The sequence below is a fragment of the Juglans regia genome, chromosome 8 (genome assembly GCF_001411555.2).
Source record: "Juglans regia cultivar Chandler chromosome 8, Walnut 2.0, whole genome shotgun sequence".
Classification (NCBI taxonomy): Eukaryota; Viridiplantae; Streptophyta; class Magnoliopsida; order Fagales; family Juglandaceae; genus Juglans; species Juglans regia.
In genome coordinates this window covers 30,132,791-30,150,455 of record NC_049908.1, presented here as the reverse complement: position 1 = coordinate 30,150,455, position 17,665 = coordinate 30,132,791, and the positions used below count along the sequence as shown (strand labels likewise).

The window sequence follows — 17,665 nt, the reverse complement described above, 5'->3', positions numbered from 1 at the left end:
TTAATTGTTGGTTTTAAGTATGGTGTAACTAGCTAGGTGTGATTTCTTTCTTTTTAATCTAAATTTATCATTGAACATAAAGTAATATTTTTCCCCTTGGTTTTATAGGATAATGATAAGTTTACTACTTCCTACCACTCATTTACTACTTCATAATGTATTTGAAAATTTTATTTTATTTTTTATTATTATTTGTTAAGTATTTTTTTAATATCCTTAATCATTAAGAAAAAAATTAAAAAATATACAATTTCACTATTAGTCACTTCCTTAACTGTATATAGCTCACAAAAAATATAGGCAATCCATTTTAATTTATTACCCTAAGTACTGTATAGCATTACGAGACTAAACAGATCAAGAATAGAGGGAATGCCTTTGGCCCTCAAATGGAAATGTACGATGGGACCAGGGACTCCCTTGACCACCTGGAAACTTTCAAAACTCACATGGAAATGTATCAGGATATGGTTCAAGTCATTGGTTCCCGGATCAGTGGACAGCTTCGGAGAACTGGCCCGCCTGTTCCTCACACAGTTCATGACCAGCAAGAGGAGAAGGTGCCCAGAAACGTACCTTCTGACTGTCAAACAAAGGGAGGACGAAAGCTTAAAGGCATACCTGTCTAGATTCAATAAGGAGCAGATGACAACGGATGACTAAGATGAAAAAATCCCATTAGCAGTAGGGGTGGGCAAAAACTCTGACCACTCCGACTTCGACCAACATCCGTTTCGACAGAGTTATAGAATTCTGAGTTTAGAATCGGAGTCGAAGTTGGAGGGTGAAAAATAGTCTGAGTTTGGAGTTGAACAAGACTCCGTAGTACCGACTCCGACTCCGACTCCAACTCCGATTAATATAGTTCATATATTTTCTTTTGTAACATATTTATAGGATGTCTGAATAGCCTAATGGTTGGGGTATAAAATTATAAACCCATATACACGTTCAAGCCCCCACAACACCGATTGCTCTTCTTCTTTTTTTCTTTTACTTTCTTGAACGATGTCGTTTTTCTCTTAATATATTCATCATTTTCTTTTCTCTAACCCTAATAGCCATTTGGTTCTACTCAGTCTTTTTCTCTACTCAGTCTCTTTCTCTTCTTTCTTCTTCTACTACCAATTGTCTGATTTCATCCTCTTCCTCGTCGTTCTTGTCTTTGATGTTGTTTGGATGTTGCTTTTTTATTTGTTTATTTTTTCGTATACTGTATTTGTTTGGATGTTGTTTGGAATCTTTGGTGTTTTTTGGATGCTGTGAAAGTGGTAAGAAAATTGGAAAAAAAAAAAGCCTAGCTCTGAGTTGGGCTTCGACGCTCCGACTCCAACAACTCCGATTGGAGTTGGAATATGCTCCTATTTGAAGTCAGAGTCGGAGTTCAACTTGGTCTTCAACTTTTTTCAGAGTTGGCCAGAGTCGAAGCCCACCCCTACTTGACGACACTCCTAAGAGGGGTGTGGCCCCCAAACTAGTTCATGACAGAGTTGGCTAGAAGAATCCCCACCACTCTGTGGGAGTTCATGGATCAGGCTGATGGCTTTATCAATACTGAAAACACACTTTTAGCCTTAACCGAGCCCAAAAAGACGGAGCTGGAACAGGCAGACAGGAAAGCTAAGGCATTGGGCAAAGCTAAAGCCCCCGAGAAGGCCAAGGGGAGCCAGCAAGACAGGAGGCGGGATGAGGCGCCCATCTCGAGAGGCCTAGGACCTCGATAAGACAGGGTTATGCTATCTATAAAGAAGCAAGGTAGACCAACCACTCAGGAAGTCGACAATTGGATCAGAGGCTGCCATTACTGAACCAACTATCGGACAACATCTAAACACACTACAGACTGCACTTTCCTCAGACAAGGAGAAAGAGCGCCAAAGTACCACCCCCCTCAGCACCATACAGACTAGAGAGGGGAGCGAAAGCAGAGTAGAGGAAGGTATGACAAGCCAAGAAAGAGCAAGAGCCCGAGGATGTGGCGAGTGGAGCAAGGGCCCCCACGAGACCACTTTCAAACGACACCCCACGAGGGCGCCCCTTGCGCTAGATCAGGACCATTACCGGGGGCTTTGCTGGTGGTGGCTCAACCTCCTCTAGTAGGAATGCACACGACAGGAGGGCACGATTTTAGGAATTATACTCGATTGAGCACCGCCCAGTCAAGCAAAGAAGAGCATGACCGCTCCGGACATCTCTTTCGGAGTAGCTGATAAAGAAGGGGTTCTCTACCTCCACAATGACACCCTAATGGTGACCATGCTTATGGCCAACTTCACGACCAAAAGGATCATTGTCGATAATGGCAGCTTTGCAAACATTCTCTTCTGGGATGCCATCACCCAGATGGGGATTGATCCCGCCCTCCTGCGATTGGCGCCCATGCCATTAAAAGTATTCTCGGGGAACATGGTGCAACCAGTGGGAACCATCACCCTTTCAATCTTGGTCGATAATGCCCCTAACACAGCCTCTACCATGGTAGACTTCATAGTGGTAAAGGCGCCCTCGTCATATAACACCATACTGGGGCGACCCACCCTTAATAACCAGAAGGCGATCACTTCAGCTTACCACCTGAAGATGAAGTTTCCAATGGCCACAAGGGTGGGGAAGATCCAGGGCAGACAGGTGTTGGCAAGCGAGTGCTATGTGCAAGAGCTGAGCAGATAAAGGGGGTCCAAATGGTAGACGTTTCGGGTGGTGACAACATCCCACCACCTCCCCTCAAGCTCGCTGCAAGAGAAGATGAGGTCAGGGATGAGCAAGCCCTCCTACAAGTGGAGCCACTTGAGTTGGCTCCTCTAGACCCAAGCCACCCTGAACCACGGTCAAGATCAATAGCAAAATGGGACCTGATATGCGGTAGGCTATGAAGCAGCTCCTTACAAAACATCGAGACGTGTTTGCATGGGTCACAAGGACATGCCCAGGACATGTCATGCCTTTCAATCTGAAAAACTCGGGTGTTACTTATTAGCAATCGGTCAACCGCATGTTCAAAGAACTGATAGAGCGAAACATAGAAGTTTATGTAGACAACCTACTCGTTAAGAGAGACCCCTAAACAACACTTGACTGACTTGCGCAAGGCCTTCGCGGTAATACGACGCTACCAAATGAAGCTTAATCTGGCAAAGTGTGTCTTCAGTGTTGAATCTGGGAAGTTCCTGGGTTTCATAGTTTTTGAGCAAGGGATAGAGGCCAACCTTGAGACTCGCTAGCCAGGTAGCGGCCCTTAATCGGTTTGTTTCCAAATCAACAGACATGTGTCTACCGTTTTTCAAGGTCTTGCGGAAGGCACATACTTAAAATGACGAGTGTGACCAAGCGTTCAAGACCCTCAAGCAATACCTCACCAGCCCACCATTACTCAACCAAGCTGAACCAGAAGAAGCCTTAAACCTGTATCTGTCTATCTCCCCACATGCGATCTCTGCGGCCTTGGTACGAGATTGGAAGGTTTCCCAGAAGCCAATTTACTACACTAGTTGAGCCTTTCAAGGAGTAGAGGCGAGATACCCTCGCGTGGACCAACTTGCTTTCGCCCTAGTAATGATGACTAATCTAGTGCCAATGCTCTTACCTTCTACTTTATTAGTTCGTTGTCTAATGAAAAATAGAATTTCCAAAGCTACACAAGCAAAGTAGTCAGTTGATTCAAAAAGGTTAGTGATGAACTTCTGATTTCGAAAAATGAAAGATAATTTGTGTGCAAATTTCTTGCATTTATTTTTAAAACATATATATACACACACACACTAGGGAACGACCCTGGGTGCATTAGCCTCATGGTGCACCTGACATAATGATTTAAATAAATAAAAAAATGAAAAAGTCAGTAGTTTATTTGTCTGGGAAAATAAAATATTAGGTTAACGAAAGACAAGAAATCAAGATTAAAAAAAAAATCTAAACTTCAACAAAGTATGAACATTGGTCTGCATTCATATTAGATTATCTATTTACTCTCTATATAATAATAAAATATTATTAATTTAATAATTTAATTTTTACTTTTATCACATTTTATAGTTATACTAATTAAAATATTAATAATAATTATATTCTAATCAAATTAATAATATTCAATATTAATATTAATAATAATTATAGTCTAATTAAATTAATATTATATATTGAGTGTTTTAAGTATTTTATTAGCTAAATTTACTTAAAGTTGAATTTTACAATGAGAATGCTCTAAAATGTTTCTGTTTTAAAGAGTCAAGTCATTTTAATTTTTTTATTTAAAAAAAATTAAAATAAAAAGAAAGGAAAATGAATACATTGTCAGAACAAAAAAGACTTGAAAAATAGACGTCAATTCATGTGCGTCATGGGGCTATTAAAGGTTTTTTGCTAAAACATGATTTTTCATTAAATTCTATAAGGGAGCTACACGTCAAATATTCAAGGGTCTTAAGGACCTATTGATAAAACAAGATCTTTCATTAAATTCTATAAGGGAGCTACACGTCAAATTGTTAAGGTTTTAAGGACCTTTTGGTAAAATAAGACTTAACAAACTTAACAGAAAAACTAGAAAAGTTAACAGAAAAACAACAAAAGTTACTATTTACAATTAAATAACCACTTATTATAATAGAGTAAATTTAAAACTTATTTAGATATTATGGTCTAATTTTTTTAAAGGAATTAGATATTATATAATTGTATTTTGTAAAATTAAACATATTTTAACTTTTCCTTAAGACACATAATTTATAGATATGACCTTTTTTGGACAGAATACACACTGAAGTGTCTAATTTTGAATGTATGATATTATTTCTTCAATCATATATGGACATATCAAACTCAATCAATGCCACAAATATAGAAATGTCATTTGAAGATGTTTAAATAAAAAGCATTTAAATTATTTTAGAAGAAAGAAAAAATAAGAATTGAGCTTTTGACCTTAAAGAGCCTTTCGAGCTACTTACTCGCAGTCCCTCTTTTATTTTATACACACACGAGGCGGTCCAGGACTCCAAGTGGCAAGTAAAAGTTTTTTAGAGATAATTAAGTTTTTGTACAATTTTTTTCTCAATTTAAATTCATAATAAAACATTAAATTCAAACAATAATATTTTATAAACAAAATTATAATAATTATTAAATAGTTATCTTTCATCACTTTTTACGACAGGCAATCCAAAGAAAGAGTCTCGCATCCGAATTGGGGCCTCCATGGAAAACTAAGGTAATTTTAAATATAAGATCATTTTTATTTTATTTTATTTTATTATTATAATTTTTATATAAAATATAATATTTAATTTAATTTTTTAAAATTTTAAAATAATAATAATATTAAAAAATAATATTTTATTTAACACTCATCTTAATTTATCACGTATAAGTTACTATACAGCAATATCCAAGTCCTTTCCTAATACTAATATCGAAGTGGAAGCGAATAGCCACAGTCGAAGTGTGTTTTCTCTGGTGGGAATATTCTTTGCTGCCTGAGGAATCCAAACGGGATGGCTACTCTGCCCAGATCCTTCTCTCCAATCCAAAATCCTCAAACCCACTTCTTATCCGGTAATATCCTTCCCCTTTCATCTTTCTCTTTCTTTTATCGTTGTTTCTACCAACATTTATAATTCATTTTTCCTATTTTTTACGATATGTCATAACTATATCTTTTGGGTAGCCCCGAAATTGTTCCTCCGAGTGTCACAAATCTCTTTGAAGCGTTGTGAAACGTATAAATTATTTATGCTTCTACGTGTGGGTTCTATGTTTTCATCTCTTAGGCTTAGGGAAGAATTATGTTATAAAGGATCTTCCGTATTCTGTTCTATGCAATAGCTTATGTGTTGATTGCTAATGTTTTATTGAATTAAACCCCCAAAGGTATTACGCTTATACCAAGTGCTGCGCTCACAGCGCCTTGAGGCGGCAGTGGCACCATGCTGCTTAAAGCTCTGATCTTTGTGCACCATACGCTGCGTTGAGTTGTGTACCCTTACAGTTGGTTTCACGTACTCTCTTAAAGGGATAAACATCCTCTTCATTTCATTTTACTTTTCAATGCAAATTATTGGGCTATCCTTCATTTTAGTTGCCAATCTAATCTTTCTTAGTGATCAAAATTTCCAGTGTTTTACATTAATTGGATGCTATCCATTTGAAGTGAAGAGAAATAGAGAGGATCCATTCCCGGGTGCATTTTGTGATTTATATATGTAAATATATTGCATTCTTTTTCTACATGAATTGTGGGTACAATCTAGGAATACTTTCCAGTATTGCTATTTTTGCCATGCTTATAAAATACACAGGTCATGATGCTTTTGATGACTTTATTCGCACAGATTTCAGCCTGACTAATTTAAGGCCATTTTTTTTAAGCCAGGTCCTTTGAAGCCGCCAACTGACCAATGTTTTCTAAAAGTTAGCTCCAGTGATTCATCTCTAGGTACCACTTCCTGTGGTAAAGTAAAACTTGAGACAAATAAAAGGTTGTTTACTGTTCGAGCAGGGTATGTTCACCATTGTGTCGTAAGATTTTATTGAGTCATTGAGAATTATATGTATGTGTGTATTGATTCTTGTATTTACATGTTTGTACATGCAATTGTGGATTTTTATGGCGACAGTTGCACACTTATATTCAGTTGGCTTCACATCCCATGTTAATAGCATTATAGTATTTGCTTGATTGAGGAACACTTGGATTAAGCTTTACTCTCCCTTTTTTATTACCTATATAACATATAAGTTGGTGTGCTTCTTTTACCCCAGCGTATGCACAACTTCTGTTGGAACTCCCCTGAAAAAAGGGGGGAAAAACATATTTAAACGAACTGCAGCTGGAGTGCTGGAAAAATTTAAAATAAATGTAGTTAATAGTATTCTTTCACTCCCCATTTCAGTTAACAGTTCATTTTTTTTTTCTGAACTATGGTCACTTGCTATTTTTATGCAAGTACAGTGGGGATGTTGGAAGACCAAATACTGCAAGTATCTTTGTTGGTGGCTTTGTATTGGGAGGCATAGTTGTGGGAACATTAGGCTGCATATATGCACCTCAGGTATTGTTCGAATATCTAGCTTTTTATATCTGTAAAAAAATCCGCCTGACTTGGTGTTATGTGTCTGTATTTGCCAAGGTTATTAATCAAGTAAATTGGTGGAGGTGTTTGTTTTTTCACCAGATGTTCTATCTTTTTTTTGAGCCTATATGGTAAAATATTTAATTTAAGATTTGGTCTCGCAAGATAGGTAAATGTATGCAGTTATGTGGTTCAGCTGAGCAGCTATTTGATGCATCAGCTAGTATTGGATGGATGCTCACCAGATGTACCAAAATCCTCCCCCTGTGCCAACCCAAAAGAAAGATGGCTGAAGCTTTCTGATGACACCAACTGATACTTGTACTCAAAAGCAACACCAGCTAATATATCATATTACCTTTTTCAGATAAGCAAGGCACTGGCTGGAGCTGACAGAAAAGATCTGATGAGGAGGTTACCAAAATTCATATATGATGAGGAGAAAGCCTTGGAGGTGAAACCTTTATTTATCTATTTATGGGAAACTACCTTTTGTGTGCCCAAACTGCCATTTTGTTTTTTTCAAAATGTCACCCCAAGATACCACATCTGTATTTGAGTTGCAAGTTACCATTTGTTGGCAATTTGCACCTGGTTTTGATTTGACTGTTAAGATTGATGAACAAAGTACGCGGCACGACCTTGACGGCCAGATCTAAGGTGAAAATTGTCAAAAGTTGTAGCCTAGGGTTCAAATTGATGGTTTTGATAGTTGAGGGTCCAAATTGGCTCTTTCATTTTTTTATTTAGGGAAAAGTACATGTCGCTCCCCCAAACTACCATCATATTTTTTTCCAATTTTCACCTCAAACTACCAAAACTATCTATTTACCTCTTAAACTACCACTTTTACACAATTTTCATCCGGCTTAGATTTGACAATTAAGATCGATGGAAATAGGATGTGACACACTTTTGACGGTCAGCTTTGCGGTACAAATTGTCAAAAGTGGTAGTATGGGGTACAAATTGATGGGTTTTATAGCATTCAAATCAGACAATGGTGGTAGTCTTAAGATGCAAAATGTACTTCCTCAATTTATTTGTTTTTTCATTGTGTCCATGTTTGATTATAAGGACTATTCTGTTATGAACTCACTAGGTAGAACTCACCCTTGAAAACTAGCTTACAAGGGAACGGTGCCTAGGGACTTATAAACCATCAACCAATCTCATACTTAGTCTACGTGGGATCGTAACAACCACCATGCTCCGCAGCCGACGTCCACAGCGGTCCCGCGCTCACATGGGCTGGCTGTGCGCTAGGTCTTTTTCTAGCTTCGGGCGAACACTGCAATGCCGGCATCACCTCCCGTGCCGCACGATTGCAACTGTCGCAACATGACCTTAGACGTGAGGTGGCTCTAATACCATTTGTTATGAACCCACTAGGTAGAACTCACCCTTGAAAACTAGCTTACAAGGGAAGGGTGCCTAGGAGCTTATAAACCATCAACAAATCTCATATTTAGTCGATGTGGGATCGTAACATATTCATGGTTGGTGTTACCTGCAAAGCAAGAGAGAAGCATGGTTTATTGGTTTTCAATCACGATAGACAGCAGGCTGTTAGGCATCACACCTAGGGCTTGGTTAAACTGTATTTTCATGATCGTTTATTGCTTATCAATAGAGTTTTTAGTTGTCATTTTTTATGTTTACAATTGCACTGATATTGCTTTGGTTGTGTGATTTATGACTACAGAGGACCCGTAAAATATTAACTGAGAAGATTGCACAATTGAATTCTGCCATAGATGATGTTTCTGCTCAGCTGCGAGCAGATAATGCTCCTAATGCCAATGGAGCTGCAGTGAATTCAGATGAGATTGAAGCTTCTATATAACAAAATACCAGTCAGAAATTTGCATATAAATAAGCACTAGTTACATTGATTAATACTGTAAAGTAATGTTTATAATCTTGTAATCCTTTCTAATTTTCTACTTGGGTAATGGATTCCTTTTAACATTGAGGACAGAAACTTGTTGCTTGGACAGGGGCATCATAAACCTTTCCTTTTCCTTCAATTTCTTTTTTTCATTTTCCTTTTAAAGAGGAGTGGGGGGATGGAGGGGAGCAATTAGTATATTATTTCAACGGTTAGAGAATGATACGGCTGTATGCTTCATATTGGGAAAAAAAAGGTTTTTAAGTTGATTCAAATAATGAACTACCTAATAAGTATGGGATTAAAAAGGAAAAATCACATGTCTATACACGCATGTATACAAAGAGCTAGGATATGGTAATGGCTGAAAGCACATATCATGCATCGAGTATGTATGAAATCTAAGTCAAGCCATATGATATATATCAATATGGAGTCAATTTGATTACAACCCTAGAAATAGAATAAACTTCACTACTAGCTAGCAGCAATATTGAAAGCACCTTTGCCATGGGCCATTTCATGGACAGACACAGACACTGTAGTGCCACAGCATGTTTATTTACACTTGTTATAGGTCCTCCAATAGCTGTTGTGTAGAGTACCTGTTCTTAAGATTAGTATGCTTCAAGTTGTTCATTCTTATCATATTAGTAGTAGATCCGCACAATATGCAGCATGAATAGTTAAACTATCGAATAAAATTAAGATGATAAATTTTTAATTCACATACCTTGAATAATCAATAATCATGCATTAGACACAACCTTCCAACTTTTAAAGCCTATTACTTCAATAATTAGATACTGTAATAAATAGATTTGAGCATAATGACGTCATTTTGGACAATAGTAGACTCGTATGTATGAGTTCATCGATCGAAACCACATTTGAAATTAAATGAAGATGCAAGAATCAAATAAATCAATCTAAATCAAATTGAAAAGAAATAAATCAATAATAATCAAAGCTGAATATCATTACACCATTCCTTTCCAATCCCTATCCTACCGGGCATTATCCTAAGGTTCTGTTTGGTTGTTGAGTTGAGTTGAAATGAATTGAGTTCTTTATGAATAGTAGTGAATTGAGATGGTGGAGTGAATTTTGTAGAATCCACCTAAGATGAGTTTAGATGTGTTTGGATGTTAAGATGAGTTTAAATATATTTATGAGAAATTGAAAAAGGTTGTGGACTTTACGTGTAAAGCGGTGTTGAGTTAAAAAAGATTGTGGGTCTCATGTGTAAAGAGATTTTGAGTTGATATGAGTTTAGTGATTTGAAAATTGGGTGTTTGGATATCAGACTAACTTAAAATTAGTGTCTAAGTTCCAAATGGGGCCTTAATGTTTTAAACCAAACATCATTGTAGTTCCATAATGTCAAAAGAGGTTAATTTAAATTATCTTAAGAAGCGGAATTCCCACACGATCGGATTTTTACTCGTTTTATAGCCCACATCATTTTGTTATTTGCATTTCTGCGTTGCTTAGGAGGCTACTAGAGTCTCCTAAAAAGTTTCACACTTCAAGATCAACAGATCTAGATGGTTTCTTGAAAATTGTAGAGAGAGAAGAGCTTTTTCCTTTTTGTACGTATATTTTTTCAATACACATTATTTAATGTAAGTAAAACTCTTATTTAAAGAATTTTTACATGAGAAGTTAATTCTAAAGTTGTGGTAGTGGTGGAAAGTTAATTAATAATTTTCCCACCCATATAGACACAACATGGGTCATGGTGGGTTACCCACTTTGACATCTCTCACTTGTATGTTTAATTAATCTCGAACACATGTTCATTAGTCGTAGGCTTATAATCAAGGGACCTAAATATCCCTTCCACCTCTGTATAAATAACTTTCCTCTTGGATGGTCTCAAGCCTTCAATTTCCTCCACGTTGACATCTTCTGATGCAGGTTGCACTAACAGGTCAAGCAAATCAAGTTGATCCAATGATTTCACATATGACCCAACTGAAATATATATATATATATATATAAGAAAAAAAGAAAAAGAAAAGACAACAAATCACAAGTAAGCTTTACCCATTACGTAATTCGAATAAATAATCATAATCATGAGGAATAAACATCAGAGCCAACTGATGAGGTGCCATAACTACAGCAAAAGATTCTTACTTTGTCTCCGCAGAAACACCTTCTTCAGTAGCATTCCTCTTTTTCTCTATCATTAGTTATAAGTAAAACCCAAACTACACCACCAAGATGATTCTGATACCATTGAGCAGCCACCCGAACTTCTGAATTGAAACTTGTACATGTTAAATTTTGGAAATGTGAAAGTTCCGACCATGAATCGAAATAGATCATGGCTAACATGCAAGTGATTATCACCCGTTCAATATGTGTGCATTAACAAAACCAGATAGTTTCATCAAGGGCTTCCATACAAATGTAAGAGCAACTTTAACATTGAGAAGCTTTAGTCTTGATATCACTCCCTACAACGGCCAAAACTCATGGGTGCAAATAATTATTTGTGATCACATTATATTCCTGGTGAAAAGTCAGTGATTTTTACAATGTAACATATGTACAATAACTTGTATATTACAACTATATTCTTATGTCATATACTTCTAATACAGTAATAAACATAATATTCAGTAATATATGCTATAATGTATTCATAATTTATATTATACAATTCGAGCTTTTGATTTATTATGTTGTCTATGTGCGTGTGTGTATATATATATATATATATATTAAATGGTTTAATTTATTACATTTACCTTATGTATTATGTTTTGATTTATAGCTATAAATTAGTTTATTTTATAAAAATTTATATCATAAGAATTTTTTAATCACAACTACTTGGTTGAATAGTTAAATGGTCAGAATTTTTTTATAAAATTTAAAATTTATATATTAATCAAAAGACAAGAATAAGAATTAAAAACAAAATTCGAGTTCGAGATCGAGTAGTTTGTTTATTTTTGGTCGAGCTCAAACCAAATTTGAACAATATTAATAGCTAATTAGTCGAATTCAAATAAGAATATTCGAGTTCGAGCCAAGTTCGAATAAGTATGCATGCTAATCAAACTCGAATTTGGTTCAACTCGGTTATTTACAACCCTATTCCAAAACATACAAAATAGAGTAATACTATAAAAAAAATCTGCAAACCAAAACAGAGTTCATTCAATCGTAGGTGCTCTCATATTAATGCCTTTCAATCATCTTTGTAAGTTGTGTGCCATTTTTTATAGATGCGAGTATGCAGGTTCGAAGCTAGCCCTACATCCATCTGTTGAACTTCTTTGATACGTGATAGATAGCTCGATGCGGGAGGGTGTATGGTCAATCCCTTTTTTTTTGGCTTTCTTTATTTATTAATGAATTTGATTTACTCGAAGAGATAAGATTAAAGGAGCACCGACAAGGGACTGCATGTGAAACACAGTCACATACCATCAAATCACTTTATTATAGAATTGGAAAATGTTAGTATGTCTGAGTTTATTTTGATCACTTTATCTTGTATTTAAATTTTTTTTATTTTTTTTAAAGATTAAGAAAGTAATTTTTAATATATTGATATATTTTTTTATTTTTTAAAAATATAAAAATAAATAAATAAATAAAACAACTTTTTACTAAGGATCAAAGCTTACGGCACGCTAGCACTAGAATTAGATAGATGTGAGAAAAGACAACAACGATCAGCTCTACCTATTCTGTTGACAATGAATACTCTTGTTTTGATAAGCAAACCATTTAATCTAAATGAACTTTTTTTTGTGTTACTTTTGAGACAATATTAAACAAAAAAAAATTTCCAAAATCTAAACGAAGATTTTGGATTTTTTTTTAAAGTAAACTAATAATAAAAAAAGAAAAAGAAAAAGAAAAAGGTGAGAATAAAAAAGAGAGAAGCAAAGAAAGAGGCAAAAAGACCCACCGGCTATAAGAAGGCAAAGAGGAAGGGGTAAGGAAGGAAGGAAAAGGAGAAAAAGGCGGAGAGGGAGAAAAAGTCCTTCAGTTCCCATGGAAGGCCACAAACACAAAAACAAATATCAACAGAAAGGAATCAGGATTGGTAACATTGAAAATCCAATAACATAGAAAGGAAAGAGTATCCACATAAACAATAATACATCATCACCTGCAACTGCAAGTTACATAGACGACTCCCACCTTCTTTTCTTTACCTTTTCGTTTTGGTCTACCACTCTTCTCCATATCTCATATCTATCAATTTCCTTTCTCCTCGCCCAGGGTTTTTCTTTTTCTTTTTTTACTGTAGAACCGGAAAGAAAAGGAAGGGTGTAGAATTGGATCAAGGCCAGACAATTAATCTATTATATATCAGATCACTCGGTTCAGAGAAAAACAGAGATGTCGTGTTCATCGTCGTCAGGTTCGGAGGAAGATGATGAGGGAATGGAGTCGTACAGGAAAGGAGGGTACCACGCCGTCAGAGTTGGGGATCAGTTCGCGGGTGGCCGCTACATCGCTCAGAGAAAGTTGGGTTGGGGTCAGTTCTCCACCGTCTGGCTCGCCTACGACACTCGAACCTCTGTACGTTCCCTTTTCTTTTCTTTTTTTGTTTCTTCTTATTCAAATTCGTGATTTTTAATGGGTTTGGATTGTTTCCATTCTTTCGTTATTGATTTCCCTTGGAATCTCTATGTCAACCTTGTTTTTGTATTCAATATACGTTATCGATGGCTGTGTGAATCTTATATCGGGTTATCAAAATCGTTGGAATATTATGAGTCATGGATCATGTTTTCCTGTTTTTATGGACCGGATTCTTGCAAGAGATTCGTTCCTTACCCTTTTTCGCCCTACGACAATGCAAATTGCAATCTTTAATTGGTATGATGAGTGACACGAGACGACAAGAACCTGGGTTCTAAGTTTCGAAGGAGGTACGAGGATCTGAGCGGTTAAAATGATCAATCTTGTAGGGATACCAATTGATCTGAATTACGCAACTTAGCATGGTCACAGCTCTTTGTCCAGTGGTATACCCAGATAGTTTCATCACACACACATGCAGGCGCAAGCATTGTTTTGTTCGATGATGCAATATGTAGCAATTTCATTTTTTGACGAGTCAGAGACAGTGCGTCTTTTCCTTCTATGGCAAGCTTAAGGTGCGGATTGGATAGTGAGATGAGATGAGATCATTTCAGATCAAAATTGAAAATTATATAAAATATTGTTAAAATATTATTTTTTAATATTATTATTGTTTTGAAATTTAAAAAAGTTGAATTGTTTATGATATTTTGTATGAGAATTTGAGAAAATTGTAATAATAAGATAAGATGAGATGAGATGAAACACTCTCAATATCCAAACGGGGCCTAACTCTTTGCATTTATTTGTAGTTGCATTTACCTTTTTATTTTCCATTGGTCAGGAATATGTGGCTCTCAAGATCCAGAAAAGTGCAGCACAATTTGCTCAAGCTGCTCTTCATGAGATTGAAATCCTCTCAGCTATTGCCAATGGTGATCCCTCAAATTCCAGCTGCATTGTGCGACTCATCGATCACTTTAAGCATACGGGCCCAAACGGGCAGCATGTATGCATGGTCCTTGAGTTTCTTGGTGATAGCTTACTCCGGCTGATCAGGCATAACCGATACAAAGGCCTTGGATTGAATAAAGTTAGGGAGATCTGCAAGTGCATTTTGATAGGTCTGGATTACTTGCATAGAGAACTTGGTATAATCCACACTGACCTAAAACTTGAAAATATTCTTCTCTTTTCCACCATTGATCCTACCAAAGACCCAGTTAGGTCTGGGCTAGCACCAATTCTTGAAAAGCCTGAAGGGAATCCAAATGGTGGAAATACAATGAATATCATTGAAAAAAAGTTGAAGAGAAGGGCTAGGAGAGTCGCTGCAAAGATATCGGAAAGAAAAGCTTCCATGGGAGGAGTGGTAGTTGAAGGAGCTGAAAAATCACAGAAAAACCTGGATGGGATTGATGCGAGATGCAAGGTTGTGGATTTTGGAAGTGCATGTTGTGCCGATAAGCAGTTTGCAGAAGAAATCCAAACTAGGCAGTATAGAGCTCCTGAAGTTGTACTACGAGCAGGCTATTCCTTCTCTGTTGATATTTGGTCATTTGCTTGCACTGCCTTCGAACTTGCAACTGGGGACATGATGTTTGCTCCCAAGGGTGGACAGGACTTCAGCGAGGATGAGGTAAGATGGTTTTATGTGGTCTTCAGAGTTTGATCCATTACAATATGCTGCACCATAGAAATTAGGAGCAGATTAGTTCAACTAGATGACTTCATGATTTATCTTGGAGGTTATGAGTGGAAATGGGAAGTTAAGGGAACAATAAGATGAAGAATAGGAAAAAATATGCGATACCGTTACTCTCTATTCATATTTGTGCAAGCACACGTCTGTTCACGTGTGTGTACCCTCTACCTTATATCCAGTTAGTTTAAATTTTGGTATTGTTCTTCACCCAGTTTAGCTAGGCAGCATGCTTTTATTTTGAGTAATGAGCGCATACACCCCCCCCCTTAATATCCCTTGCTTCTTGTGTGGAAGAGCAGCCAAGGACATGGTGTGGTGGATGGGAATAGAAATATCAAAGAAAAAAACAAATTTCATATATGCACAGTAGCTATTTATGCCAAACAGAGTCATAAAAAAATGTCAAACAGGACTTTAACATTATTTTCTAGGCATGGCATAATCTTTGAATTACCATTTTTATAGCATGTCACAGTGAACCGATTTTGAAGTTTCATGTATTTTCGTGGGTGGGTGGAAAGATATGCAGCGGAAAGTTTCGTGCTGTTCTTTTGTTGTACACTGGTGAAATTAGATTGTTTGATGATCTATATTGATATTTGTGCTGGAGTTGGGTTTTAGTCTAGAAACAGTGCATGCAAAGAGTTAGTATAAGACATGACCTTTTTTTGTGTTGTTGGTACTTGGTACGCACGTAATAACTTACACTGAATGATCTAAAAGGGCAAGCTATTAATCACATTTCCATATCAACCATACCATATTAATCATCTAAATGGTAACTCCAATGTCAGTTATTGCTATTATCTCTCTATGTACCTGTTTAAATAAGGTAATAGAACTTTTCATTTCGTTTGTTTCAGGACCACCTTGCTCTAATGATGGAACTCCTTGGAAAGATGCCTCGAAAGGTGAGCACATTATTCTGCCACTACCCTCACATAGTTGTCCAGTAACTTTGATTTTGATTTCTGGCTTGTGCTTTTGTTGACAGGTAGCCATTGGAGGAGCACAATCCAAGGATTACTTTGACAGACATGGTGATCTAAAGAGGATTCGGAGGCTGAAATTTTGGCCACTTGATCGGTTGCTGGTTGAGAAGTACAATTTTTCAGAGAAGGATGCTGGGGAGTTTGCAGAGTTTCTTTGCCCCCTTCTCGATTTTGCACCAGAGAAGCGACCAACTGCTCAGCAGTGTCTGCAACACCCATGGCTCAATCTCAGGAATTCAACAGAGGATGAGATGAAAAATGAAGCTAATCTGGGAAACGTGAATGTTGGGATGAGCAACCTGGAGATTAAGATGGGTTAAGTGAACAGGGCATGAAAAATATTGGTACAGCCACACTTTTTTTGCAGAGTCCCTCCCTTCATCTGTATGACTGACTATTGATTTTTTTTTTTTTTTTTTTTGTTACACTTCTAATAAGATTTATTTTTCTAATAAGATATATTTTTTGATTTACTCTATAAGATGAAAACGCGGTGGTGATGATTTGACTGCAACTGTAAATACCCTCTGGGAGCTAAACGTGGTGCTTCTTCAGGTTTTGCCATAATCAGGAATGTATACTTTACAAGTCAATTGCTGTGCGAGTCAGGCTAAGCTGAAATGTCTTGACCCTGCACGCATTTATAGAGAGTTGATCGCCCCAATAGTTTATTGCTACGTTCTGAGCAACCGGTCCATTTGGGTTGGTGTCGTTTTCCCACCTTAGAATGAAGTTGATGTGCCAACAAACCAACCACAATCAAACTTGGTAGTCTAGTCTAAAACCACCGCCAGTACCTTAAAAAGAATTTTTGCCATGAAGATGATCTTAATTTGGTTGATTCTTTCTACTTGGATGTCATCTGTCAAAGAATCCAAAGTCCAGGCGATAACTTTCTTCAATACAAGAGCAAGCGTGGTAGATGGATTAGATTGATTTCACTCTACTCTCATAAATTATGCTTGTTCAGCCAACCATGGTAGTACCATATCTTAGTCTAGCACATCTGATCAAAGTGAGACGTGGGCCCACGTATAAATAACGAATTGACTCGATCAATTATTGGAAATTTCCTTTTCTTCCAAGTCAATTATACTAAAAATACTTAGAACCAAACGAACCCAAACTCCCAAACAATATCACAGCTCTACTCTAAAAACGTATATGGTGCGCCACGCTGCCTTGTAGTACATCTTTATAATATCCTAATATAATTCAGAACCCGAGCAACAAAGAATATTTTAAATGCATTTCCATGGAAGGTCAAAGCTTTGTAAATGTCATATTTTCTTATAAGGTAATGAGAACTGGACCAGCACTTCCAGCTAACAAACGGTATATAAGCTATAATTTTTCTAGTGGCCATTATCTTCAATTAATAGCAAAGTGATATCCTTTCAATGTCATGGATTGGTCGTACTGGCTTGGAACTGGCTATGAAGTATTTATT

General features: G+C 36.7%; 3 protein-coding genes across 5 annotated transcripts in view; all 3 read left to right on the top strand.

Moving 5' to 3' along the window:
- The window catches only part of LOC109004516 (probable disease resistance protein At4g27220), a 963,953-nt gene that overhangs the window by 256,091 nt on the left and 690,197 nt on the right, over positions 1–17,665 (top strand). The gene's annotated exons all lie outside the window — the stretch shown is intronic.
- LOC109001895 lies at positions 5,408–9,097 on the top strand. 2 transcript variants are annotated; one of them, XM_018979401.2, is made up of 5 exons: positions 5,408–5,550; positions 6,368–6,473; positions 6,947–7,046; positions 7,435–7,521; positions 8,773–9,097. In XM_018979401.2, the coding sequence occupies exons 1-5, from the start codon at positions 5,490–5,492 to the stop codon at positions 8,911–8,913; spliced, it is 495 nt and encodes a 164-aa protein (XP_018834946.1). In that variant the 5' UTR covers positions 5,408–5,489; the 3' UTR covers positions 8,914–9,097. The 2 variants fall into 2 exon arrangements, with proteins under 2 accessions (XP_018834946.1, XP_018834938.1); XM_018979393.2 differs by having other exon boundaries at positions 6,368–6,494.
- On the top strand, positions 12,920–16,673 carry LOC109019783 (SRSF protein kinase 1-like). The gene is made up of 4 exons (XM_019002151.2): positions 12,920–13,512; positions 14,363–15,157; positions 16,087–16,134; positions 16,218–16,673. Exons 1-4 carry the CDS (start codon positions 13,330–13,332, stop codon positions 16,533–16,535), a joined length of 1,344 nt encoding a protein of 447 aa, XP_018857696.1. The 5' UTR covers positions 12,920–13,329; the 3' UTR covers positions 16,536–16,673.